Source organism: Carassius gibelio, chromosome B19 (genome assembly GCF_023724105.1).
Source record: "Carassius gibelio isolate Cgi1373 ecotype wild population from Czech Republic chromosome B19, carGib1.2-hapl.c, whole genome shotgun sequence".
NCBI classification, from domain to species: domain Eukaryota; kingdom Metazoa; phylum Chordata; class Actinopteri; order Cypriniformes; family Cyprinidae; genus Carassius; species Carassius gibelio.
The window spans coordinates 18,092,214-18,120,135 of NC_068414.1; the positions used below are offsets into that span (position 1 = coordinate 18,092,214).

The following is a 27,922-nucleotide window of genomic DNA, read 5'->3' on the forward strand; positions in this document are numbered from 1 at the left end:
TATTGTTCCTCTTGTTCATTTACTTGTGTTTGCAAGTACATGTAGCTTCCAGAAGATGGCAGCACTAGAACAAAATGTGCTGATCACAATTCTCTCAGAGCCTTGTGTGCATAATCTTGTGTATGTCCATTATACTGCTTCTTCCTAAGCCACAAAATCAAAGAAAAACTATTATCAATGTCATGTCTTTTTATTCTCTACTGGACACCAACTGGAGTCCTTTTAACAAATACGCCAATTTAAACTAGAAAAAAAAAGACAAATCCTGCAGACTACTCCAAATTGCATCATTATGAAATTTTATTAGCAAGGTTTTGTTCAACTGACGTTCCACAGGCTTTAAAAGCCCATTAAAAAGACATTTCAAAAGGGAAAAAAATAAATAAAATAAAGTGCCTATAAAATCTAAAGCACAAGCGTACTCACAAAGTACAGACTGACTCTTCTCTGAAAGACTCCTCTGGGTGCTATAAGAGTAAGGTGCCATTTAGAGCATCTGTTTTCTTTAGCTGTCTCCAGAGACGGTGATGAGAACACTGCGGTACAGCGGCCACTCAGTGAAAACATGGTGGCTGCTGGCCCTGATCCTGCAACAGCAAGAGGAAACCAGCCACACTGTGTGCCCTCTCAGTGCCTCTGCCAGCCACTCTCCATCTACAGGCTGTAATTAGAGTGAAACCAAACTAACCCACTCTCTGAAAAACACACAGGAAACAAAAAACACATCCTCACACTTATACATTTAAGAAACAGAACACTGTGTAAGAGATAATATATTGTATAGTCAAACTCAGCCAGTTATTCAACATGATGGTGAACAGAACTACTACGTTGTTACCAATAGAGTTCAATATATAATACTTTTGGAGCCCAGCTGATGCTCTCTATAGGGTATTGCATTGAAACATCTGACTGCAACTGTGCAGTCAGAATCAAATATTTTAGAAACCGGTAATGCTCATAAAAAAATAAAATAAACTGAAAAACTATTGCATTTAAAACAAAAGTACAAATGAACACATTGTGTGACAGAGGGCATCCATTATGTCTGACTCAGAAGAAACAGATCAGCCTTCAGCGACACCACCAGAGAGACGCTATGCATCATTTACAAGACGCTCTCAAATTAAAAGTGGTGTTAACCATGAAAACGGAATAATCATGTGTTTTACCGCCGAAAGGCCAATTAAAACAAAACATCAAAGTGGTGGTCTATGATGATGTGATGAAGACGTGGTGCTTTTTTGATTCTTGGGTTCTTGTTTGTGTGTTTTGCCCAGTTTGACCTTTAAAATGGGCATGGAATGTGTGTATGCGTGTGCTAGACTGTGGCGGGACTGTGTGTCTGTGAGGGATGTGGCACAACGAGGGCAGATTCTCATGCGAGTGGCGTGTGGACTGTGTGTAGAGAGACTAGCGTGTCAGCGTGGTGTGTGTTTATGTTAGTGAATGTTTGCTTGAGAGTGTGTGTGTCTAGTCCTCCATTCTTTTGGCACCAGTAGAGTCAGTGCTGCGACCACAGCTTCCAGTATGGGCCACCACAATCACATGAGGCCAGCTTTCCCACGGGGAGGGGCCACGGAGAGAATAAACGCTAAAGAAGGAATATGACCCACACAGAGGAACAGGCAGGGTAGATCTTTTCCTGTCAACATGAAAATGAGGCAGTCTGTACAGAATAAAAACATCAGACCTGAGTTCATGCTCCTTTAACATGTTCCATTATCAGTGTATTGTTGCTTTGATACAGTGCCCTTATCTTTCTACATTTCACATTATATTATGCAAACTGTGGCTATTTTAGCACTTGTTTAAATGTACTAGGAGAGCCACTCCAGCTAAACAGTTCCTCATTGCAAAGTTTGTCATGGTAATATCTTCCAATTAAAGCTTCAGACAACACTTTCATACACTCAGTTGTAATTCACAATAAAATCTAAGAGCCTATCAAACTGGTTTACTTACAAGATACAGTGATAACAGTATCTCTTCCTCTAATAAACATCATTGCCCTCTACTGGTCATGCTGTCAAAATCATCTGAATACTAGTGGTTCAAGTATTTAAATGAATAAATTATTGGCAATATATTAAAATAAAGAGTTTATAATATAAACTATAATCTAAATTCAAATTAAAATGAATCTAAAAATTTTTTTTTTTTTTAAATTAAACACACGTTATGTTCAATTTATTTTTTTATAAATATTAAAACCGTTGACCAAAGTGCTGTTTGGTCAGTAGTCAAATGTCTTGAATGTATTTGCAGCTAAAATGTCCTAAATGGCAAAATAAATCAAATTGAAAAGGATCCTCAATTTTAATTTAACCTTTAGTGAGAGATTTATCAGATAGTACCAGGCCAAATTGAGAGAAATGAGACAAAACTCATTTTAACTCGAACTCAAATGAACAGCAGTTACATCATTAGTGAGACTTGAGGATCTTTGTTACACAAAATTAAAATTTAAATTAAAATACATTATTTTTAATGCATAAAAAAGCATTCTAATGTCTTCAGCTTTTAAATCAAATATGGTTGATACCACGGATTTATACACTCACTACTGTTCATGGAGCTCTTACTCCAGTGAAGATAGTGAGAAATGTGTGTGTAAGCATTTGGATTATCAGGTTCTGCTCAGCCCAATCCCTAGCTAGTGATTCCTGACAGGTACCATGTTTATCAGCCTCACACATACTGGAAGTAGACCTCCAGAATCACCCTGCCAGGCCAGATTGAAAAGTAAATGAAGCAATGGTGAGCATCCACAAATGCTGCTCACTAAAAACATTCATACCTCACAGACACATTAGAAGAACAGAGAAAGAGCAAGTAACGAGCAGAACAAATAATTGAAAATTATAATTGAAAACTGACACACATAATCATGCCACATAGACATGAAGACAGAAACAAAATATTCCTTAGCAAGGTTCCTTTTAGTTTAACTTCTAATTGAAAGCGGCTTATGTTATTGTGGGCATCGTGTCTTGAATTTTGACTAGCTACAGCAAAATAACTTTTATTGATATATATTTCAGCTGGAAACATACAAAGAGTCTGTGAGTGTACTTACAGGAAGAGACAGTAAGCTGCAGAGAATACTTGCCACTTGTTTGCAATGATGGATCCACCACAATAATGCTGGCCAGGGCAATTTAGCCGTTCTAGTGTAAACACCCCCAACGCCTTGATTGTGAAGTTGTGTAATTTTCCACAATCCATCTTCCCTGTGACAATGAAGCATTCAGAATGGCTTTGTTTTCAGAGATTCTGTTAGACAGTTTTTTCATTGTTCAAGATCATGTTCCTGGGATCTTTGAAGAGATGTTTAACTCCGCTTTATACAAAAAGTGCATGAAAGTCAGTGTATATTACATGCAGTGTTACTCTGATACACATACACCTGCAGCACCATGGACAGCAACAAACCAGTCAAGATGACCCTGGGGTTGACTCTTCTGTCTCCATTTACACAATCCAGTAACAGCTTGTTGTCTTTTCACCTTAGCTAAAGATCTTAAACAAGAATAAAATCCTTGCATGCTAGCACTGCCTTTCAAAAGGGGCTTCATTACAATGCATAAAACAATGTAAGCCAATGGTTCCCAACCTTTTTCAATTCGTGGCCCACACAACCAAAGACACATGTTTGCGCAGCCCACTACAAAAAATTAATTGACCTTGCTATTGTTGGGTTAATAACTTAGTACTCAGAAGCTAAATTGTTTTGAATTAACTGGCAATGAACACAAAATAACTCCCGCTGGCACCGCTCAGCAAAACAGGAAAATCAGATCCAGGCAGAGCTCGGCAGCGGGTAGAGTCAGCGGCGCAAGCAGTCAGAAGGGAACACAACAGTCATTTATGCATGTTTGAATTTGTTGTTCTGTAGCATATACAGCAAAAATATCTAAGTTGAATTAATGGTTTATTCATAAACCAATCCGCGAGCTTGAGTAGTGGAAGCATAGTTACAGATCAATATTTATTTTTTGTTATTTAATTATATATATGAAATGATGTTATTATGTTATGACATTTTTTACATACATTAACAATATAATTATTTATTTTAATAGTAATTGGCGGCCCACCTGCAATACCATTGGCCCACAGGTTGAAAACCACTGATGTAAGCTATAATATTTTTGATTGACTGGGAAGCCTGATGTTACTCCTTTGAAATGTTAATGTACTCATGGTGTACTTTATTTCTATGAAAAAAAAAAAGATTTCAATAGCATTAAATATTCAACCTTGTCATTCATCCAATGAGAGCAAATGCATGTGTGTGTGTATATATATATATATATATATATATATATATATATATATATATATATATATTTATATATATATATATATATATATTTTATATATATATATATATATATATATATATATATATATATATATATATATATATATATATATATATATATATATTATATATGTATATAACATATATATATATATAAAACATATATATATATATATATATTATATATGTATAACATATATATAAAAATATATTTGTCATTTCACAATATTACAGTTTTTACTGTATTTTTAATTAAATCAGTGCAGCCTTGGTGAGTATTAGACAACTCTTTTAAATCATATTTATATATATATCTTACCAACCCCAGACATGGGCTCATTAATGTTACCCGTTTTAACTAAAGGGTAAAATTAGCATGCAAAAATCTTCAAATCCTTTCCAAACATAAATTCAAACTCAATTTGTTTATTCATTTTATTGCTTTATAGGATTAGGAAAAAGCACAGAGTAGGAGGCCTTGACAGCGTGCAGCATTGAATCCTGTTTGTGTACAGAGCTGATAGGCCAGAATAATCAGACTGTGCAGCTTATAGCCTTTGCACGCTCAAGGCGTTTCTCAGGAGATGTTATGATGTGCCTTAAGCAATCGTCAAATCTATTTGACACTGTTCATGTAAAAAGCATTCTTTTACAACTTAGCCTAGCTTTGGCTTTCGTTAAAACAGAAAAACAAACCGTGGATATCAATCCACTGAAAAGCAGCTTGTTGCATTAAATGCTAATATTATACTTGTAGTTTTACATACTGCATTACCTTATTAAAGAGGTAAGTAAATGATGCTTATAGCAAATAATACTTTAGGGGGGAAACTTTCGAAGCATTTATACCCCTCACACTAGTCAGGGTCAGTATAGCTTAAGTAGCTGGATACAAAGAGCTTACGATCGTTGTGTATACAAAAAAAGAGCCATGATAATCTGAATATTATTTCCAGATCACATCTGAAAATAAAAGTGAAAAACAATATGCACACAATCCTGTATGCTTGAGACAGGTCACATTTCTACCCAATTATTGTGAGAACCACTGATTTCTATGATGGTGAAAACTCATTTAATTGCCAAGTTTAGTTCTACCTGAGTTGGCACATCTATTAGGGGTGTATCTATCCAATCTCATTCTTTGTCTATTGCATATGACAATTAAGAGTCTGATAAGCTCTTAAAATTCACACCGACTCTAAACTGGGTTCAGTGCGCCCGTTCTGTCAAATTAAACACCTGTCCTGCAGGTTTCTCTGGACTGCTCGCTTGAGATAATAACAGGTAGAGCGGTTATATATGAGAACACTGAGAAATGAAAGCAAACAGCTTTAGCAGAATTAGAAAGTTACTAGTTTGCACCTTACGCATCTTTCCCTCTAGCGGGAAGCGTTAAGACTGTCTTGGAATGCACGATATACTGTATAGAGTAAATATTGCCGTTACTACAAGCGTGATTACTGTAGATACATAAGAGTGGCCTCCCTACCACTAGAGGCACCAGAGAATTTAGAGTGTCAGGCTTGGCTGACAACAACCATGTCAAGCCACTTTGGAACAAAAACACGACTCGGCTCATTGGTTAATCGTCATCAGTAGCCTCCCTTTTCGATTCATTCAATTTCCTTTCCATGAGTTGAGAGGATGGGCTTGGAGGAGACACCACTTCCACAGGAGGTAGCATGGCACCTTCTGGCTCAATGTCTTTTCTCTGAGAGAGCTCCTCCTGGACACAAACACATCATGTTCAAGTGAACAATCCTGATCACAAAAGCAGTCCAAGTAGTGCATTAACAACAACAACCTCTAACCTGCTCAGAGAACCGCTGACTCAGGACTTGATCTCCAAACTCCTGAGTCTCGACCTCTTCGCTGTTGGAGTGGCAGCTGGGGCTGGGAACCTCGATCCCGTGGCTTTCCAGTATGGCAGCCTCTGAGCAAAGGAGACAGAAAGTGTATTAGCGATGTTAATAATGACAGTTCAAAAGTTCATATGTAGTAGTCACACTGCAGAGGCTAATGTCAAAGGGCCAAAAAAAATTAATAAAAAAATGTCAAACTGATTAATGCTTCCCCAAAATAACATCTAATTACCTGTAGACAAGTCACATGATTATACACTAATATAATGATAAATATGATAATACACTGTTCAAAACTTTGGGGTCATAAGACTTTTTTAAATAAATGAATGCTTTTATTCAGCAATAATTTATTAAATTGATCCGAAGTGACGCTTTTATCCTAAGCAACTTAAATAATAATAAAAAATAAAAATAATTAATATTAAATTAATAATAGAATTATAAAATGTATATTACAAATACATGCTGTTCTTAACTTTCTATTAATTAAAAGAACCTTAAATTTTTTATCACAGTTTACATAAACATTAAGCAGCTGTTTTTAACACTGTTAATAATAAGAAATATTTCTTGAGCAGCAAGTTAGCATTTAAGAAGAGATTTCTGAAGGATCATGTGACACTGAAGACTGAAGTAATGATGCTGAAAAATCAGCTTTGCCATTACAGGAATATTTAACATTTTAAAATGTATTCAAATAGAAACCAGTTGTTTTAAATTGTAATAATAGTCCACAGTATTTCTGTTCTTACTTTATTTTTGAGCAAATACATGCAGCCTTGGTGGGCACAAGAGACCCAAAATAATTTTTAAAATCTTACAGACACCAAACCTTTGAATAGAAGTGTAAAAATAATTATTTTTAGTAGCCAGGGTTCATTACTGGATGGGGGCCCACAGATAGAAAGTTCTTGATTTTGTTCTTAAAATAAAACTTTTTTGCAGATATAGTGCTAGAGAAAAAAAAAATAAAACTTCAGGCTTCCTTCCTAGATATTCGTGTCACACTTAAAATGAGTGACAACCTGTCAGACCATCATTCTTGCCGTCTCACCAATGTTGGCACGTCTCTTCATCTCCTTCCTCCGATTGGCAAACCAGTTGTACACTTTGAGTGCAGTGACTCGTTCAAATTCTGAAAGTTTGCATCCTGAAACAACATTTATATAAGAAATGAATCATAAAACAATACATAAAAGCAATTATACATTCAGCAAGGCAGGGGAACATTTACAACAAAGATGGCAATGCTACAACTAGTCTGGGTCTGAGGCAGTTCAGATACTGATTGCAATCACTTACCAGGTTTTTGAATGACAGCATTACAAGCATTGGCAATTTCCTCTCTTTTGGCCTCATCAGGATACTGATTCTCAATGAAGAAACTGAGAACAAACAGAGCGACTCAGAACATGACTTAGGATATCATGATCATTGTTCAACCAACAGGAAACAGGAAAGGCCTTAGAACACTGTGTAACACTTAATGTTTATGACATAATGACTTTGTGTAAAAATGCTTGTGAATGAAGAAAATATTCAAAATTTATGAGTACTCTGTCACCATACCTCCCTACAAAAATATGAAGTCTGTGCCATTAAAATTCAGAATTCCTATGGTGAATTAACCACTGGATGGATATTGTTTAAAATAAAAAATGGTAATATGTTATAAATACACATATTGGAGTGAATTCCATTGTATTATGTGCTTATCGCTCATAAATAATTTCCTATATGTACAGAAACGGATAACTTAGACGAACGAGACTTGTGTTTAACTGCAGCATGTTTGCATTTTAGAGCGTTTTATCTCATGCAAATGTTTATTTTACAGATGTAACCCTGAGAAACAATTACTGTCTGAATAGTGCCAAATACAGTAATGCTCTGTGATTTACCTTTCCATGATTGACTGGCACTCCTTTCTCCAGGTGAAGCGACTACCTCTGCGCAGTCTAAAAGGCCCAACTGCTGCCCTGTCTGCAGGGCTTCCAGCCAACCTCCAGTCAGGCTCCTCTTTAACCAGTGAACGCATGGACAACGTGGCACCTGTTATGAACATTATCCAAAATTACAGAATATAGAACTTAAAACGCATACAAACCAAAAGACAAGCAAACATGAATTCACCACACATGTACAGTAGTTAAACACAAATAAATGGATAATTCACCAAAAATAGCATTTTGTTGTTGTTTCAAAACAGCATGACTGTCTTCCATGAAACACAAAAGGAGATACTCAAAGCAGATCGTCTGCTGCTCTCTTCCATAAAACGGTCCCTGGTCCCCATCCACTTTCATTTCATTTGTGTTTAATGCCAGAGAGAAAGTCATACAGGTTTAGAACACCATGAGAGTGTAATTTTGGAAGGAATCTAAGATTCTAAAACCACCTTTCCACTAGTTCCAGACGGTTGTCGCATTTCGCCACTTAGTGGCAGTCGTAACTGGTTGATACGGACGTGTATTTACACCTGTTGTAAAAAGGGTCTATGATTTCCACCCTAAACAAATGAGCACTATACGCTTGAATGAAAAGCCTAATGGGTTTTCTAGAGCTAATCAACTGAATTAATTTTGTAATTAGTATTTCAGATTTTTTTTTTTTTTATAACTGCCAGTTTTACAAAAATAGTATTTAAAGAATAATATACTAGTGCAAGAATATTGTTAATTCTAATCTCACAATTATTATTATTTATTTAGTTTTGAATATCTTATTATAATTGCATATTGTCTAGCTGTAAAAGTTCAAATATTTCAAGTCATCCGAAACTGAAATCAGATCTGAAATTTCACTTATGCATACGATCACAACTCCACGCAGGTGCCGTACTACTCTCCACTGGAAATGAATGACTTCTGGTCTATTATTTTTGAAGATTGTGAAAAGGTGGCTTAAGACTCATAGAGAACAAATATTCACTTCCCAAACCAGATGTACTGAACTGAAGCTGTGTTTCCCTGCTGCATGGACATTACCTGACTGGGACTGGTGAGCAGAGTACCAGGGGAGGAGGTGCATCAGCAGTTCTCTCTGCCTATTCAAGGGAGTGTCAGTCCTGCTCCTGGGGACCTGAGCATGCTGGCTTTCACTCCATCTGATTCCTTAAACCCATTTAGGCAATCAGAAAACTGTGTTAACTAGAGTCCCTTCGAGGGACAAAAACTTGCTGTTAATGGTGATGTCCGTTAACAAATATTTACATAGTGCTCAATGAAAAACTTCATTGTAGATAACAGGGTTAATAGACATTCAGAGTGATTAGGTTCTTGGAGCCATGCTCGATTCTCTAGCGCTGTAGAGAATGTAAAAGCGTCATGCTCAGTGCTCTGTTAGTAGGGTCAGGTGTTAATTGCACCTCAGTGCAGAGAGGACATGAAAACCAGCATTTGACAAACCCAGGATCAGGACTGAGAGCTACAGAAGAAGGTCTAACCTGGGAGATGAAGAGCTGGGGTGGTCCTGGAGGGCTTCACATTACTTAATTAGCTCCTTTACGCATCAACACGTTCTTTATATTATAAATGCAAGATGATGCGGGTGTTGGCGGTGTTACAGCCTAAAAGGGTTTAAGGCTCATTTCAGTCTCACACAACCTACACCTCTTGAATGTGCCAAGAACAGCATTAACCTAAGCGCATAATTGATGGGAAATGACACCAGTTGACTGAATTTCAATTCAGTGCGGCAACAAAGCATGTCCTTCCAATACACAGTCCCAATTTCTTTAATGTAAAGCCCTCAAGGACCATGCAAACTATATAGGAAAGATAAGGCAGAATAGCAAATGAAGAGCATAAAAATAAATAAATAAAATTAATCAAAACTAAACATAAAACCATTCCTGTTTAAGCCAGCCCCATGCCCAAAATTCAGGCCACTGCCTCATTTTTGGCAAATCATTTCCCTGCCTTGAACAACAACTCACCTGGGCTGTTGCGCTCCAGCAGGTACCAGCGATAGAACGCCCTGCGTTTGGAGTCGCTCATCTCCAGCCCCTGCTGCAGAAGCCACTGAGAGATGTAGCTCTGGCTGATACCTGCAGAGTATCACAGTCATAACAACGAAAATAACAAGTGAAAGAAATGGCAGGACAAGTAGAACACATCAATATAAAACCAAATATTCTGGAAATGCCATGCCAGGGTTATTATTCGTAACTGAAACTAGTAAAAACATTTTTGTTAATTTAAATACATTTTTGAAATTAAATAAAATAGAAGCGTTAGATGAAAAACTTGAAAACTAAACTAAATTTGAAATGTTGCCCTTGAAACAATTGAAACAATTAAGTTTTAGCACTAAAATTACTACTAACTAGAAAATAAAGAAAAACTAAATAGTTATTTGCAATACCAAAGCACGTAAAATAACTAAAATACTGTAAATAATAGAAAATATAATCTAATAATTCACAATACTAATAGTATAAGTAATACTAAAATAAGATTGATTGCTTGCTTTGTTAATTTGGTATGATTTTACAATGATATTCAAAGTCGAACCATTTCTAAAATATTGTTTAAATAAAATTGTTAAATAATATTTCAGCATGTGATCAATGTAATATTGACTCACAACGAAACTCAAATATCAGCACAAGCATCTTACTTTTTTGACTCACACAATTAGGTTTAGAAAAGTGAATGTTCCTGAAATACACTGAATTTGATATTACAAGCACATCTTTACCCAATCTGTATTCTGTGTATTTAATGAGACTCAGCACTGAAATTTCACTGTATAAAAAATAATCTGTATAATAAATGAAGTAAGTGCAAGGAAATGTAAACTAAACTTGTAATCACAGTTTGTTTCCAGTGATTTTGCTGTGCAGACATTTTTGATATCTGTCTGAATTTCTCAGTGCACTTGTCACACATGCACTAGTTTCACATGCTTGTAGTTTGTTCCTTCATGACAATGTTTGGGTTATCTACGTTGTGGTTGACCTAGATTTTCTCCGTTTGACAGTCTTGATCAGTAAAAATTTGGGGCAGCCTTGACATGTAGGAAAATAAAAATATGTATAATATATTTCACCTGTTCAGCAAAGGAAATAATTAACACTTTAAGTACCCCAGTTTCCAATGGTTTGCATGATAAGAAAACTATCTCTGTCAGCTACACTTTTATTACTGCAAGAAAGAAAGCATTCAGAGTACCTGTCACTTGTCCCACAATCGCCTGCGAGATCCTTCTGTTATTGAGAAAAGCCTTTATCTCTTCTTTTACAAGGTTGCTGTCCCTCCTACAGTCCAAACAAAGACAATAATTTGTATAATACCATGAAAGAAATTTATAAGTTTGTGACAAAAATATGCATAAAAAAATTCAGTGGAGTTTTGATGTAGCACCTTCAAAAAATCTCACAGGAACCTACATTTTTGTGATGTAAACTTCAAATACGGAACATTAATTAGTTAGAGATAACTTTAATTTTACAGCAATTTTAGATTCCAAAGAATTCTAGAAAATATTTGTTTTTACATTAAACTTTTTACACTTTTATTAATTTAAATGCTTTCATTTCAATAATCTGCTGATTGTATTCTTTTAAAAGAGACCAACCTTTCAACTATTCATGAATTACATCCAAGATTTTCACATCTAGCTTTTAATCCTAAAATATAGTGATTTTTTTCCCAGAATGTTCAGATTTCTGTTCAGGAAATGAGTGCATATTTATTAGGTAATGCTTATTTTGTGTAGACGAGCATAACATTTCATAAAATTTATATTACAAAAAGGTTTGCAATTCTTATTGTAATCAATCTGCTGGAGAAGTATTGGTGATATATTTTTGTTAATTATTCCCCTATTCACCTGTGTGTCTTGCCTTAAATGCGGAAAACACTGTTTCATGTGCCATTCTCCAAAGCCAAAGAATGAACAGAACAAGCTACAAAAAGTATCCATTTGAACCAAATGTCCACCTGACCTGATTCAGAAAGGGCTCTTGTTCTCTGAAAATTACACTGTTGCTCAGGGACATTCACTGTCATTATCAGCTGTTATATTAATCTCTATCTCTCAGTAGACCTGAGAAGAGAAGCCCACAGAAGCAGCTCATAAAAGATACCTCATGTATTCCTCCACCTTCTCCTCCAGATCCCAGTCCTCTTCTGCCAAGTCGTAACTAAACGACCTCTGAACTCCACTGGGTGGGTACATTGGTGGTGGCGAGGCATCATAGCTGTGGCTAGGTGATAATGCAGCATCCATAACAGGGGTTTGTGTGGTGGCTGAAGTAAGAGAGGAGGAGGAAGAGGAGGAGGACGAGGGAGCAGCAGGGGCTGCAGAGGTAGGGGCGCTGGGTGGGGCCGAGTGATTGTTGCAGCATGGGGTCCGATGGTCTGGATCGAGCCTCTCTAAAGACTCAAGGGCTTGAATGATCTGAGGTTTCGTCATCCCTGACAGCCTTAAACGCTGGAGCAGGTCAATCTGTTCAATGGTATAGCGTGGCTCCACATCACAGCACTCCATCCTGACATCTATGGGACAAGACAGGGGAAAAAATAAAGCAGATTATATGTTGTGTTGATAATTATATTAACCTTCACTTCTTTATATGAGAAGCGTGTCATTTCTGCATCACTAGTGTCACCACAAAGAACGGCCAAAATAGCAGACTGTAGAATGATTCCATTCTATGGAAGTAAAAAATAAAAATCTATTTATTTTTAACAAAAATTGTAACTAATGTATATATATATATATATAAATGGTGGGCATAGATTAATTTTTTAAATCTAGATTAATCTCACTGTGATCTTGAAATTAATATAGATTAATATAGATTAATCTAGATTAAAATGGCTCATTCGAATGCTGCTGAAGGCATTCAGAATATGTATGCTACCCAAATAAAATTGACAAACAGTAAGTCTTTAAGAAGGGGTTTATCAAGCTAGGTGGTGCATTAGAAAAGGGGCTCATCTCCTGTTTCCAAAATGCATCACAAAGTGCTTGAAAAAGTTGTAAACTAATTCCACACGCCTGTTTCACACATACTCCATCTGCAGTGCATATGCGTTGCATATTTTTTTACGCACCCATGTTAACGGATTCCAGTTGCGTTCCAGGAGCGTTGCGTCTGCAGCAGTACAGCGATCGTTTACGTACTGAGTAGTGGACTGCAAACGCGTCCTGTGTGAAAGCACAGTCTGTGCTACACCACGTAACGCACACGGACTGCAGACGCACTGCAGACGGAGTATGTGTGAAACAGGCGTGAGCAGGGACGTAGCTGGAGTCAGCGGGGACCCGGTGTAGGTTTTACCAGTGGGCCCTGTTTGAAATTGTTTAATTTGTATGTTCGCTTATTTTTATTTATTTGTGCTATTTACAAAATGTTTAAGTTTTTTTCAAGTTTGTAGGTGTCAAGGTACGGAAACCAAATAATTAAATGTAAAATAGCACTGGATAGTCTTCAATGTAAAAATGAAATATACAATCAAACCTACATTTATTCAGACACCTTCAACATTTCTCACATTATTATAGTTTTGCTATATATATAAAAAATTATATCTGGTGTCTGAATAATTTTTGGTTTGACTATTAAAACTACAAAGTAGTCCAGAGCAGTGAGTGATTTTCTTTCATTTTCTTGGATTAACATTACAGCAGCCAGTCGCTAAATTAGGCGCGGTCACTTTAAGAGACGATGAACGCATCCAATATAATACACATCCCGTTTTTTTCTTCCACTGTTTACTTTCACTTAAGAAATAACTGACAGTTTTTTTATGAACATAATTTCCACGGTGGATATTTTGACCTATTTTGTATGTATTTGTCGGCACAAGACCAAAAATGAGCAAATTTAATGTTCAAGCGTTTTGAGACGCCTTTCTCTGCGTGAGCCCTGAACACCAGAACACCGCGAGTACTGAATTGGGCTCTTTCACATCTTTTTGTTTGTTCAAACTGCGATTTGTATTTGTTCGTTCAGGTGCAGGAGGGACTTCGAGGGGAACTTCGCAGAAGAGAGCTCAGTTCAGTGTCGCTGTCCGTGATACGCGGCTCTCTCTCGTGTGCACTGAACAAAGCATGGGAGTAACCAGCTACTCTGTTCAGCTTTTCCGCGTCTTGTGTTTGGATGCTTTAATGTTTAAATCGACAAGCGGTAAGGCTTAAAAACATGTGAAAAAGATAAGCTTTCATGACGATGCGCAGCAGTGGCCCGTCAACTGTCCTGAGCATCTTTTTAGGCTGGTCTCAGCCGTCGGTTTTAGAAAATATTAAGGAGAAAGTCATCATAGCTTGCTTAGTATAGACCCAGCTCCCAGCCCAACTTTGAGAATAGATTAATTGCGATATTTTTTTTATCGCCTGATAAGAGTCCCACGTTAACACAGCACGTTAACGCCAATAACGGTCCACTACTACTATATATATATGAGACTTTAGTTATTTCTCCCATTAAAGTAAACATTCATGTGCCTTCAAAATTTGATTCAAAAGTTTACAATGTGATTCACCTCATTCATAGCTGGTACAAAAATAAATTCTTTTTTTTTAAACCCTATGAGAAAAATAAAAAAATAAAAAATAGATACTTTCGAAAACAAAAGCTGCTAAAAAAGTGTGTAGGTACTGTTGCAATCTATTGAACAGTAAAACAGATAGTTCCACACCAACTCATCCCATTAGTTAAAAAAAAAAAACAGAATACTATGAACAGAGGTGGGGCTGTGTACGGGAAAAAAAGAGAGAAAAATATGTAATAAAAAAACATTCTGTCCATTCCTCAGGCTTTGAAACAATATACAAATTAATGTGTGAATTGAACTTGATTAAACAAAGCTACAGAAGTCCTTAGAGGCCATGGATTATTAATTTTTTACGACTTTTTAATTCATTTAACTTTTAATGATAATTAACGACTTCATTATCTCGTGATCTCGACATAACAAAAGTTGTATATTTGTATAGATTCTCGTTATCATTAAGTTTTTCAAGATCTCAAAATAACAAAAGTTGTTTTCTCGTTATCAAGACTTAATTTTCTCATCTTGATATAACGAAAGTTGTTTTCTTGTTATCACGGCTTAATTTTCTCGTGATATCAACATTACAAAAGTTGTTCTCTAAGTTACATAACTGCACCAACAGGTGGCAGTATAGAGCTGAATATAACGCTATACGAATAAGGACCTTCTTTGTGATCACTGTAATTTGTGCAGTATTGTTCATTACTGTCATTTAATTAATTCATAAATGTTAAACGCTTGAATATGATTATTTTGTCTATCATTAAGTTGTTAGATGCGAGACTCATCACAGTTTCGCCACTGCATAGCATTCCGTGTGATAAACGAACTGCTTATTACAAACGTAGTTGATGTCACTGTATTCTGTTTGCACCTATATCTTTATTTGTGCATCTTTGAAGTAGGCCTACATAATTGTTAGTTAAAAAGCAGGTATGTTGTGTTTATCTAGGATGCACTTCAACAACATATTTGTAATGTTGATATTTCCTTATTTTTAATCTTTATTGTTAATCATTAAATGTATATTGATAAGAAATGTGTTTTATGTAAAGTGTAGAGTAGACCATATGCTAATTTAATTAAGCGATGTTCTACAGTGTTGTAATCTTTTGTATTTCTTTGTTGCAACCACACACACACATAAACTTTTCAAACTACATGATATCAGTCACAGAATATCAATATCATAACTACAAAATGTACTAATTATATGTAATTTTATTTAAAAGAAAAGAAAAATAAAGTGAGTTGAATCCAAACAGCTCTAGGAAAAAAAAATGTAAAACTTATCTGAATACTTCTGAAGGTGCTCCGCCTGTGTTTGCGGTGTTGCTTTATGAATTAAATGTCAGTTATGAACAATACTGCACAAATTATAGTGATCATGAAGAAGGTCTTATTCTCTATACGTGTACAGTAAAGTGGATATACAGTATACAACACCCCATCGGTTATATTCAGCTCTTTACTGCCACCTGTTGGCGCAGTTGTTTAACTAAGAGAACAACTTTTGTTATGTCGTGATCACGAGATAATTAAGTCATGATGACGAGAAAACAACTTTTGTTATGTTGTGATCACAATAATTAAGTCGAGATGACGAGAAAATAACTTTTGTTATGTCGTGATCACGAGATAATTAAGTCGTGATGACGAGAAAATAACTTTTGTTATGTAGCGATCACGAGATAATTAGGTCATGGTGCCAAGAAAACAACTTTTGTTATGTTGTGATCACGAGATAATTAAGTAGTGATGACGAGAAAACAACTTTTGTTTTGTAGCGATCACGAGATAATTAAGTCATGATGACGATAAAACAACTTTTGTTATGTAGCGATCATGAGATAATTAGGTCATGGTGCCGAGAAAACAACTTTTGTTATGTCGTGATCACTAGATAATTAAGTCATGATGACGAGAAAATATTTTTTGTTATGTCGTGATCAAGAGATAATTAAGTCATGATGACGAGAAAATAATTTTCGTTATGTCGTGATCAAGAGATAATTAAGTCATGATGACGAGAAAATAATTTTTGTTATGTCGTGATTAAGAGATAATTAAGTCGTGATGATGACGAGAAAACAACTTTTGTTAAGTTGTGATCAAGAAATAATTAAGTTGTGATGACGAGAAAACAACTTTTGTTATGTCGTGATCACGAGATAGTTAAGTCGTGATGACGAGAAAACAACTTTTGTTTTGTAGCGATCACGAGATAATTAAGTCATGATGAAGATAAAACAACTTTTGTTATGTAGCGATCATGAGATAATTAGGTCATGGTGCCAAGAAAACAACTTTTGTTATGTCGTGATCACTAGATAATTAAGTCATGATGACGAGAAAATAATTTTTGTTATGTCGTGATCAAGAGATAATTAAGTCATGATGACGAGAAAATAATTTTCGTTATGTCGTGATCAAGAGATAATTAAGTCATGATGACGAGAAAATAATTTTCGTTATGTCGTGATTAAGAAATAAATAAGTCGTGATGATGACGAGAAAACAACTTTTGTTATGTAGTGATCATGAGGTAATAAGTTGTGATAAAAAAAAACTTTAGTTATGTTGAGATCACAAAATAATTAAATCGTGATGACAAGAAAATAACTTATGTTGAGATCACGAGACAAATCGTTATCATGACAAAACAAAAAAGAAAAAATACATATAATTTATGTCCTCTGAGGAGCTCTGAGGAACAGCTACAAAGCTGTTCCATAGGACTTGGAATATATTACAAATATCATATAGACCATTTTGATAATACTTTTATGGTATTTTCCCCCCACATTTTGAAGCCTGACAGCCTCGGTACCTTTGAGGCTCACTCTTTTATAAGGAAAAAGTGAGCAGGGCGTTCTTCAAAAATTCACCTTTTATGTTCCACAGAATAAATGAAGTCATACAGGTTTGGCACAACATGAGGGAGAGCAAATAATACCAGTTTTTAATAGTATTATTACTGTTATTGGATGCTGAACACGACCATTTGTTTTCTTAAATTTCATATAATCAATCTCATTTCATTTTTATTTTCTATCCCTTTACATCAGAAACGAATTATTTTATTACTTTGCAAACACAGCCATTCCTTCAGGGAATGCAAATCTAGTAGTATACAGTAACTTCATATAAAATGTCTGCACACCATATTTGTTGTCCTACCTGAGATTTGAGGTGATAATCGGCCCGTTGGGAGCGGTTCTGCGCGTGGAGCCACAGCAGGAAGGCACCACTGTCGCATGGTCGAGGAGTCACCCGCAGGGGACAAGGGGGGCTGTCAAAACATCACAATAACTACTAACAGCCAGTAAGCACGTGTCAGTTAGTCATGCTAGAGTAACGATACAAACAACTACGGTCTGCTTTAATAACCACCTCAAATAGAAGCTAACGCACGTCTGTAATCATGACTTTCTTTATTTTGTGTCAGGCTCGCGCTAGCTGGCTAGCCCCAGCGGGCACGCGCTGCTGTGAAACTGCATGCAAGAATGCTTTATCTTCGCCTTTGTTTTCACACTTGCAGCTGAACCCAGTGACTTGGGGGCGGCTTTTACTTTTGGCAGACAACGCGGAAAGTCATGCAGTACAATAAAAAACTCACTGCTCTAGTTTGTGAAACTGATTCGCGTCTCGCTATGTCGCTTGTTATGACTGCGGGTGTGAGATGCCTTCATAGTAGCACAGCTTTGATGCACAGAGCGCTAGAGTAACTGTATTGCCGCTAGCATGAAAAGCTATATGCCCTACACGCAGTTATCCGCCTTACCTCCCCGCGCTACCGTCAAACTGCTGCCGGAGTTGGAGATGGTGTGGTCGGTGCACACCCTGGGTTATATCCCGGCCCTCCCGTGCGCTCACTTGCACTCCGAGACGCTCCAACTAGCTAATGAAGGTGATCCGAGGAGGGTCACATTGTCCTGGGATGCCGCAGCATAATATTACTGGATATATGGAAGTCAACAATCGACCTCTCACCCGCAGCGACAGTCCCATGTGGATGCAGGAAGTGGATGCCAGAAACACTTCAATTCGTTAACTATCTTTAATGACATGTAAAAAGATTTTGAAAGTCCTTCTGAGGAAATTGTTGAGAGTAGTTATGAAATATGAAATGTGTATTTACTTTTTGTCAAGTCTGTTTACGTTTGTCTGATTTTGCAGGGACTGCTATTCTGTACGGATTTATGTTTTCCTTCTTTTTTTTCATACAATAGCAATAGGACTGTTTACAATGCATCAGCAATGAGTCACTTGCACTGAGAATATGATGTTTAAACTGCTGACCACAGATAAATCGTTGTTATATTAATACTATATCATTTTATTATTGCAATTGGTTTCAGTCTGAGGTCTGAAAAACCAAAATCATTAATCATGGCATAGACTAAACAATAAAATATTCCTTACTATATATTTTACTACGTAATGTACAATTTAGTCTTAATTGTATTGGATAAAATAATACACTCACATAAATGGTATTCTTCTAAAATGAAATTTTACATACATTTTCCTTCATTAACTAATGTTGTTTTTTTCTATCAGTTTTGCTTCACTCTAAGACAGATCAGTCCTGCCTTATAAAAAATACAGAACTAAGACACACAAGTACAAAGCAATAGATTTCTGTAGTTTTATTATAGTAATAATCATGTTATAATAAGTGGCTAAACAATTAACAAATGTTATAACAAATGATGTTATGTTGGTATTGTTTTGTTTTATTCTGAAACATTTAATCCCATCTAATAAAAATGACAATGCATTTACACAGTCGTAATAATCAAGTTATAAAAAATGCCAGAGTTTGATCATTTCTGACCAATGATTAAAAATGTTTAAACAGAACTTTTATTCACAATAATCCACAACAGAGTTCTTGGTCCTCAAAAAATGAGATACTTTTCTGGAGGGTCAGGTCACCTTTAGTAATCAGTGTCTGAATGAGAAGTCCTGTCTGTCCTCAGGAGACATGGCCTACAGAGAAACCCATCTTAACAGTATTCATGATGATCACCAGCCTGGTGCACATCCTGCTGCGGCTGCCCCTCTGTGAGATGCTGTATCTCATTACGAAAGGCTGATATGAGTGTGCCAGCTCGTACAGACGTAAACAGATGATCCATCTAGCAACTCTGGCATGCAAAGAAAATCTAGATAATATCCAGGAGGAGACAATAATATTATAGTCTGCTGACCATCCTCCCTCTGAGTTTATTAGTGCTGCTGGCTATCTCTTGAACTGAACTGGACTTCCTCCCTTGCTCAAATTAATTTGCTTTGTTTGAGATGTATTTTTTATTGTGTATGATCCAAAGACAAAACTCACTTTGTGACTACAATGTTGTGTTATTTTATCTAAAACAGTGTTCACTGTATCATATATTAGTACAAAGTACACCACAAGATATTTATTGTACTGTTTCAGATGTGACGTATAACACTGCAGATTGTACTGTAGTGTAAACTCATGATGAATATCAGTCAGTAACAATTTTGAATTATGCACATGCTAAATCCATCAAAATATTAAATAACCAATAATAGCAATATTTATATTTTTAATAATAAAAAAATATAGAAAAAAATACGTGTAGACATTCTGATCTAATGCAATTAATACAGTGGTGTATAGGGTAATAAAGTTTGTGCCTTTTGGACAGAGAGCCGCAGTACCGCCTCTAACACAGAGAGGGCGCTACACTCTACGACACAGGACAGACACCGAGAGATCTGTAAAATGTGTATCTAGTCTATGGTATCTACTCATTCTTTTACAAAACGGGGTTGAGGTGCTCTTTCTTTACCTGCTTCGTAGGCCTGTGATATAGTTAACATACCTTATACATGGCCCGCCTTCAAAATAAAATTCAAATTACTCAAAACATTGCCATTTTATGTGTCATCATGTCCTTTACAAATGAAGAAATTATTTTTTTTACACTTAACAGATTACAATGATTTCAACTGTTTCTAAAAGTTGTTACTTTCTCACTCTTGCCTTCTTTGAATGTGTTGTGAAAACCCTGCTGAAATCTTAAGATGGTTGTCTGGTTTTAGCTGGTCTTCCATCATATTCAGAGATGGTTTAAGCTGATCACGGTGGTCTTCCAGACTGACAAAGCTGTGTTAAGATGATCTCCCCAGCTGAGCAGCTAAGACCAGCCTGACCAACTAAATATGCGGTCAAAAACCCCTCTCTCTCTATATATATATATAGTTCATTTTAAACATTGTGTTCTCCACAATGCATTTTTTTTTCTACCCTTTGTTGTGTTTGTGTCCCTCTTGTGGAGAGAGTCTACATAATTTATTATCCTGTGCAAATATGAATTGCATTAAGGCAAGCCAAATCCAATTGTTTGAATATTATTCAGAATATTAAAGCAGGTAAACTAATCATTGACAAATTATGTATAAACTCAGCAGCCCTAAAGACTGCCAAGCCTCTGAGGGAATATCCGAGTCACATTCCTTCAGTCTGTACACAAACACATGTGTGATCGGGACAGTAGTGACAGGAGGCACAGCTCCTCTCTTCTGGAATATATTCAGAAGTGCCATGACATAACTGAGGACTTAGACTGGAATTTAATTGTTCAAATTGGGAATTCAGGTGAGTTACTGAGACAGCCATGATAAATCTTATAATGAATTTAAATCTGTGTTGAGAATGAAAGGTATTTTTTGTTGTGTTTGTAATACTGACAAAGCCATAAGTAGTTGTACTCAACATGCATTTGTCTCTTAAATACATACACAGTCTGTTTCATATGTCATAAAAAGCATGTGGTTTATAGAAGTACTGTTTATGGTTGTACCAAACAAACAACAGGCTGCAAGACATATTACATAGAACATCATATTTTGTTGTTTTGTAAATTGATGATAACTGTAGCTTCGCCCACATCAGCACTGCCGCAAACTTTTTTCTTTTCCCAAAAGTCTAACCATTATCTGTTGAGTTTGCTGTGCCGAGTGTGTAATGATTAACTGAGGTGACATCTCTCCTGCAGCCCAAACCCTGTCCTCAGTGGATCAGCGAAAGCCTTTGTGTTTGCTGTGAAATGATGTCCACCCACACCGCTCTGCACCACTTCTAATCTTTCCTTCAGCTTTCACAGCCCTTTCCAGAGCACAGCAGCAAAATATCTGTAACATTTGTCAGCACAGCCGTGTCAAAATACGACCCTTGTCTTCTCTCCAAGTCTTAACTCAGTGTTTATGTTGCTGAGAGGCTGTAAATTCATAGACTGACAGTAAATTCAGCACAGAGTTCTTGGCTCCATTTGGTATCCCATGAGCTCTCTCTCTCCATCCTCAGGGGTGTGTTGTGGCAATCTGGAGGAGCAGAAGGGGCTAATGAAGATGGGTCTTAGTATGGTGTTAGTAGGGCATGTGAACTTCCTGCTGGGTGCTTTGGTCCATGGTGTGGTGCTGAGACACTTCAGCCTCCAGCGGGGACCGGCCATGGAAAGCGCTATCTCGAACGTCATCGCCCTGGCAACAGGCCTACTGGTGAGGCACGACATATTCATGTAAAGTGGGCAATTAGCTGATCAACCCGAGGAAAATTTGAAGAGTTCAGATGCAAAAGCCTTTAAGTGCAGTTTGAAATTTTCTTCTAAAATGAGCAATTTTATCAGGCTCCTATGTGTTTTCAGTAATTTGACTTATATGGCGAGGAATAGGTTCTTTTCATTGCCATTAAAGTGAACATTTCAAATGGAACTTAGGCTTTTGCTTCTGAACTCTTCATTTTGTCTCATGCATACTGCAAGATTTATTTGACATAACAGAGTAACCACAGCTGTAATTTGTCTACAATGAACATTTTCTACTAATGTTTGACAACCAGAAGGTGTCCAAATTCTTTTTATCATTAAAAACCCTCACTGTAAAAAATCATCTGTAAAATGTACAGTAAAAACAAAACAAACAAACAACAACAACAAAACCCACCAAAAACGGGCAGCTGTGGTTGCCAGAATTTTACTGTAAAAAATATGGAAGCAGATTTAACATAAATTTACATTTACAAACCATATTTCAATAACTAATGTAATGTTAAAATACCAGCCTATTGAAATACTGAAATATGTTTGATACCTTTGTTATACATCGATAACCACCAAAAGCAGGTGAGGATGAGTCCATGATGAACCAAAGCTCATCACAAACAGCTTTTCCACAAGCTGAGAAAGAAAATACTAACATCTACAGGTTCACAGTGTCATTCAGTCAAATACTAAACAGCATCATGACAGAACACAGGATACTGAAATAATGCAATAAACATTTATTTGACAACATTAGATGTTAGAAAAAAGTAAGAAGAAGGAAAAAAAACATCAAATGTGAAATGTAACCTTGGGAATTCTGGGAATGTCAATTTACGTTTTTTTCACTGTAAATTATACATTATTTTTCCACTTCCAAAAAATATATTTTACCATAAAATTACATGAAATGTCAGTTACAGTTTTTCATCATGTATAGTACAGGAACTTACAGTTAACAGGTTTTCACGACTATTACTTTTTTTGTGAAATATTACTTGAAATATTGTATATGCTTGTGCTATGTGTTCTTTAAGAATTTCAGTTTTCATTTCATTTCATGTTTTTGTGTGTGTGTGTTTTTTTATTGTATTTATTTATTTATTTTTAGAAATGGCATTAATTCGTTTTGAAATTAACATTTACAAATTAAGGCTATTTTATTAACATGTGCATTCAAATATTTTTGGGCCAAGAATAAATCGGAAAAAAACTATTGTTATGTTTATCCATACTATTAAAAGCAATGAGAGTTTCAAAATAACTCTGGACAAATTATGATATACAGTAGAAAATTTGAAGGGAAAATGCTCTGAAAATAATTTTGTATTTCATGAAATTCAGCCCTTTTTTCTTAAGCATCATGTTCTAATAGCACAGACCTGTGCTTTAGATAAAAGCTGGATTTGTATTAAATGTAAATTTCATCTTATATGCTGGTCCACCTTGGTTGCTCCAATACCTGAGGAACTTCAAAAGGTTTCTTTCAAGAATCAAAGTGAACAAGCCCATGAAAGTGCTGTCATTGATTTATGTGTTTGTGCGTTCTCTGTCAGTTTTCTCCGTACGTTTTTTCTCTCTCTTGCGTCTTTCTGCCTCAGTGGCACACACCTGCTTCCTCTCTCATCCATCAGAACTTGTGTCGAGCTCGCTAGCGTTTGATCACTGGCTTGTCAGAGAGCTTGCAAGTGCCTTCGCAGCTCAGAATTTACAAAACCCCTGTGATACAGAGAAGCCTGCGAGGACAAATCCTTCGCCTGGCACTTGAGTTGATTGTTCTTTGCTAATATTGCTAAAACGGTTCTCTTTTATAGTAGACCTGGCCACTGTTTGTGTCAAGTGTTGTTGCTGTTCAAGTGGCTGCCGCTTCAGTCATTGGATTGATGGTGTCCTTGGTAAAGACCATCATTCATGGAAACAAGAGATTACTCGCTTAATGCGGCTATAGTGATGGCAGAAGTTACCTAACCATCGCCAGCGACTGTCCTTTTAAAATAGTAAATGACTATTGAATAAAATAGTGTATGACTATTGAAAAAAATATATGCAGGATATATTTCAAATAAGCTTCTGGTTCACTGGTAATTGTTTATAAATGATTAAATGCAGGGATCTTTAACAAGGGGGCCTGCAGTAGAACTAATTAACCTTAATCCAGCTAAAGTTCAGCTAAATGTCAAATTTTTCCTATCACATTAAAACGTATTAAACAACAATGTGAATAAATAATAAAATTTTTCAAAGCTGTGCAAACTGCCATGTAACATCATAAAAGTGTATGCAAATAAATTGATATGGTATTTCACACAGTATTTATCAGTATATTTAAATATCGGTATTTTCAATGTACAGGTGATTCTCAATAAATTAGAATGTCTTGGAAAAGTTCATTTCTTTCAGTAATTCAACTCAAATTGTGAAACTCCTGTATTAAATAAATTCAATGCACACAGACTGAAATATTTGAAAAAATGAAAGTCTTTAGTTCTTTTAACTGTGATGATTATTTGATGGGTTTTTTTGCCTACTGAAAGTTTCTTTGGAAAGTTATTTTGTCAGTTGAACAATTGCTATGTTGGTAAATTATTGTAAAATAATCCATTAAACGCACTCTACTTCTGCCCTCCATAGCGTTGTTTGATTCTTGTAAAAAATTAAATATGGCACTATGCCCTGACTAAGGTCTATATCAATGTTAGTGTTATATTAGTGTAATAAGGTGTTGTCAGCCTAAAAAAAGGTTCAAGACCCTTAATTTAATGCGCCATGGTTTGGTATGAGAGTGTGATTATAAACTGTGACTAAATATCGAAACTTCTATATTAACATATGTAATGGCTAAATTAGGGTTTATTGGAATTGCCAGAGCTGTCGGTATTAAACTGGAGCTTTTCTGATGCAATATTCTTCCACTAGATTTCATCATATTGTGCTCATTAACTTAAAATAAAAAATGGGCACATTTGTATAAAATAACATTTTCTTCTGTCATAATCCCTGTTTTTATTCAAGCTGTTCAAAGAGCACATTGAATCAGATCATTTTGTTCACAATGCGAGTCTCTACTCATTAAAAGTGCACTTAGTAATTTCTTCCTCATTAAAAAGTTTTTCTCATAGAGAAAATAATAGTAATGTGAATATTCAAAATGTAACCTACATTCATACCAGAGGCCTAATTGGTGCCAAGATCACATGATCAGCCCAAAAAAAGTCTCAAAGTTACCCCACTATTATGACATTATGTAAATTATGGAAGTATAATGGAAAACTGCAAATAAATCCATTTCAGTGGCACTGGTTGCTGTACGCTTTTGCTTTTGGATGATGCTGAATCCACACCAGATATCAATGTGACAAACATAAATAAAATAAAATACGTTATGATAGGTGAGTATAATGTTCAGTATTGTTGTTGTACAGATTGTTGTTAATTTTGTAGATGCTGATGTATAGCAGTAGTGTAGCACTGGATGGTGATAAAAATCCAGTACTTATTTATATAATTATTATGTTTGCTCATTATGTTAATTATTATATTTAATACATCTGTTATTCATTTGTTCTTTTTTAACATTAGTTCATAAAAATACAACTCATTTTAAAAATTTAACTCATTTTTAGCTCATGTTAGCTCGTGTCCATTAAATAATTTTCACATTGTGATGGCATTTTTACAGTCAATCATAATTCTAGCAGTTTTTTTATTTATTTATTTATCATTATTAATTTTTGTATAAAACTAACAAGATTCACTTTTAATTTTATAGGGCAAATGAAAATGCCAAAATAATAAATAAATAATAATAAAACACAGTAGTTTTAATTTCTGCTTACCTATATCAACTAATGATGACTTCAGCTTCTGAGAACCCAGGAAATGTAAAAAGGCTTTTTTTTATAATGTACTGTATATTACTAAGTTAACATTAACAAGGATTAAGAAATGCTTCTGATGTATTTTTCATTGTTAGTTTATGTAAACCAATGTAGTTAGGAACCTTATTGTAGTGTTACCAAGATGTAGGCCTAGGCTACAATGTATTTTTTATACTTTTTTCATATATACCCCTGGCATTTTTTGTTATACTCTTCTATAAAACAAACAAATAAAATGTATAATGAAGGCTACAGCAAGGTTGAGAAGCAAAATTGTTCTGGAACAAACTGTAAACAGCAAAAAAGTGCACTGGTCACGATCACCTACAGTATGCAGTGCACTCAGTAAATGCAATAAATTAAGGCTCTCTATATTTCTCTCTCTCTCTCTCTCGCTTTCTCTCTCCTTCTCCATCTCCTACCTCGGTCTGCCCTGGTGCCTCCGCAAACAACATTTACAAGATGAGAGCAGATTGGTATGTCCTAGATGGCTCAAGACAAACAAGGCAGCTAAGATTTGCACTTATAAAAATAATCAGCGCTTTGGCGTAGGTGGACTCATCCTGTGAGTCTTCAGTTGTACATCTGACAACTCATGCGGTCCTCCTAATAGATGCTTGAGAGAGTACTAACTAACACGTGTGGACTGACTCACGGTGCCCTGTGTGTGTGAGAGAGGGTGTGTTCGGTGACTCATACTGCAGTCATACTGTACTCTAAAGCTGCATCACTGTGCTCCATTTCAGATGAAAACCCCGAGATCAGCCGAGCCCCGTTACTCACCCCAGTCCTGTCATTGCCAAGGAGATGAGGAACGGAAGCGGTCCATTATTAGACCCCCAGAGCGTCAAAGGCCACCGCTCTGCTCCGTGTCCTCCTGTCAATATCACCCCTCTGCATCCCCATTCAACTGCACACAGTGCCGGAAAGGTCCAGTATCTGGATCTGATTATGATCTATCTGTCTGTCTGTCTGTCTGTCTGTCTGTCTGTCTGTCTGTCTATCTATCTACCACGTTATTATCATTAACTAAAACTTCAAATGTTTTTGTTTATTGAAATAAAGCTAAAAAAAAACAACTAAAAACTGAACAGAAACTAAAACTGAAACAATGCTGCTTTTGAGACAGTTGATCACTGTATATTAGTTGAGAGGCTTAGACAGCAGGTTGGCATCTCTGAAACAGCACTGATTTTGATTACATCATACTTATCAGACAGGTCCTTTTCAGTAAGAGTTAAAAATTATACCTCATCAACAGCACCCGTTTCCTGTGGTGTTCCCCAGGGTTCCGTTTTGGCCCCACTGTTTTTTGCTTTGTATTTGCTGCCTCTGGGGCAACTGATATGTAATTTTGAAGACATTAGCTATCATTGCTATGCAGGAGACATTCAACTATACAGTATATTTATTTTAAGCCTAATGGAATTAAAAAATTGTCTACTCTTTTAAATTGTATAAACTCTATTAACATCTGGATGACAAATAATTACTTACTGTTAAATCCTGAAACAGAAGTACTTATCTCGGCTCCTGCTGGTGCTCTCCCAAAACTGATGGAAAGTCTTGGTCCTTTTTATCCCATTCTGTCAAATCTACCCTTCGTAATTTAGGTGTTCATATGCGACAAGCCTTCAGTCTTGATCAACATGTAAGTTATTTGGTTGGAAATTGTTTTTATCAGTTGAGAAACATTGCAAAATTGAGGCCAGTTGTGTCCACAGATGGAATGTGATTATTGTAACTCTCTTTTTACTTGTTTTAA

At 35.9% G+C, this 27,922-nt stretch overlaps 1 protein-coding gene and 1 pseudogene across 3 annotated transcripts; one reads left to right on the forward strand and one right to left on the reverse strand.

Moving 5' to 3' along the window:
• Nucleotides 1-4,748: 4,748 nt before the first annotated feature.
• On the reverse strand, nt 4,749-18,710 carry zgc:91944 (uncharacterized protein LOC436941 homolog). 3 transcript variants are annotated; one of them, XM_052585182.1, is made up of 11 exons: nt 18,487-18,710; nt 17,883-17,994; nt 12,287-12,698; nt 11,370-11,455; nt 10,133-10,243; nt 9,183-9,308; nt 8,097-8,247; nt 7,498-7,580; nt 7,250-7,345; nt 6,142-6,263; nt 4,749-6,056 (listed from the first exon to the last, which is right to left on the reverse strand). In XM_052585182.1, the coding sequence occupies exons 2-11, from the start codon at nt 17,959-17,961 to the stop codon at nt 5,913-5,915; spliced, it is 1,410 nt and encodes a 469-aa protein (XP_052441142.1). In that variant the 5' UTR covers nt 17,962-17,994; nt 18,487-18,710; the 3' UTR covers nt 4,749-5,912. The 3 variants fall into 3 exon arrangements, with proteins under 3 accessions (XP_052441142.1, XP_052441143.1, XP_052441144.1); XM_052585183.1 differs by lacking the exon at nt 17,883-17,994; XM_052585184.1 differs by lacking the exon at nt 9,183-9,308.
• A 3,173-nt stretch (nt 18,711-21,883) lies between these two features.
• LOC127979611 (keratinocyte-associated protein 3-like) lies at nt 21,884-27,892 on the forward strand (annotated as a pseudogene).
• The last annotated feature ends 30 nt before the right edge of the window (nt 27,893-27,922 follow it).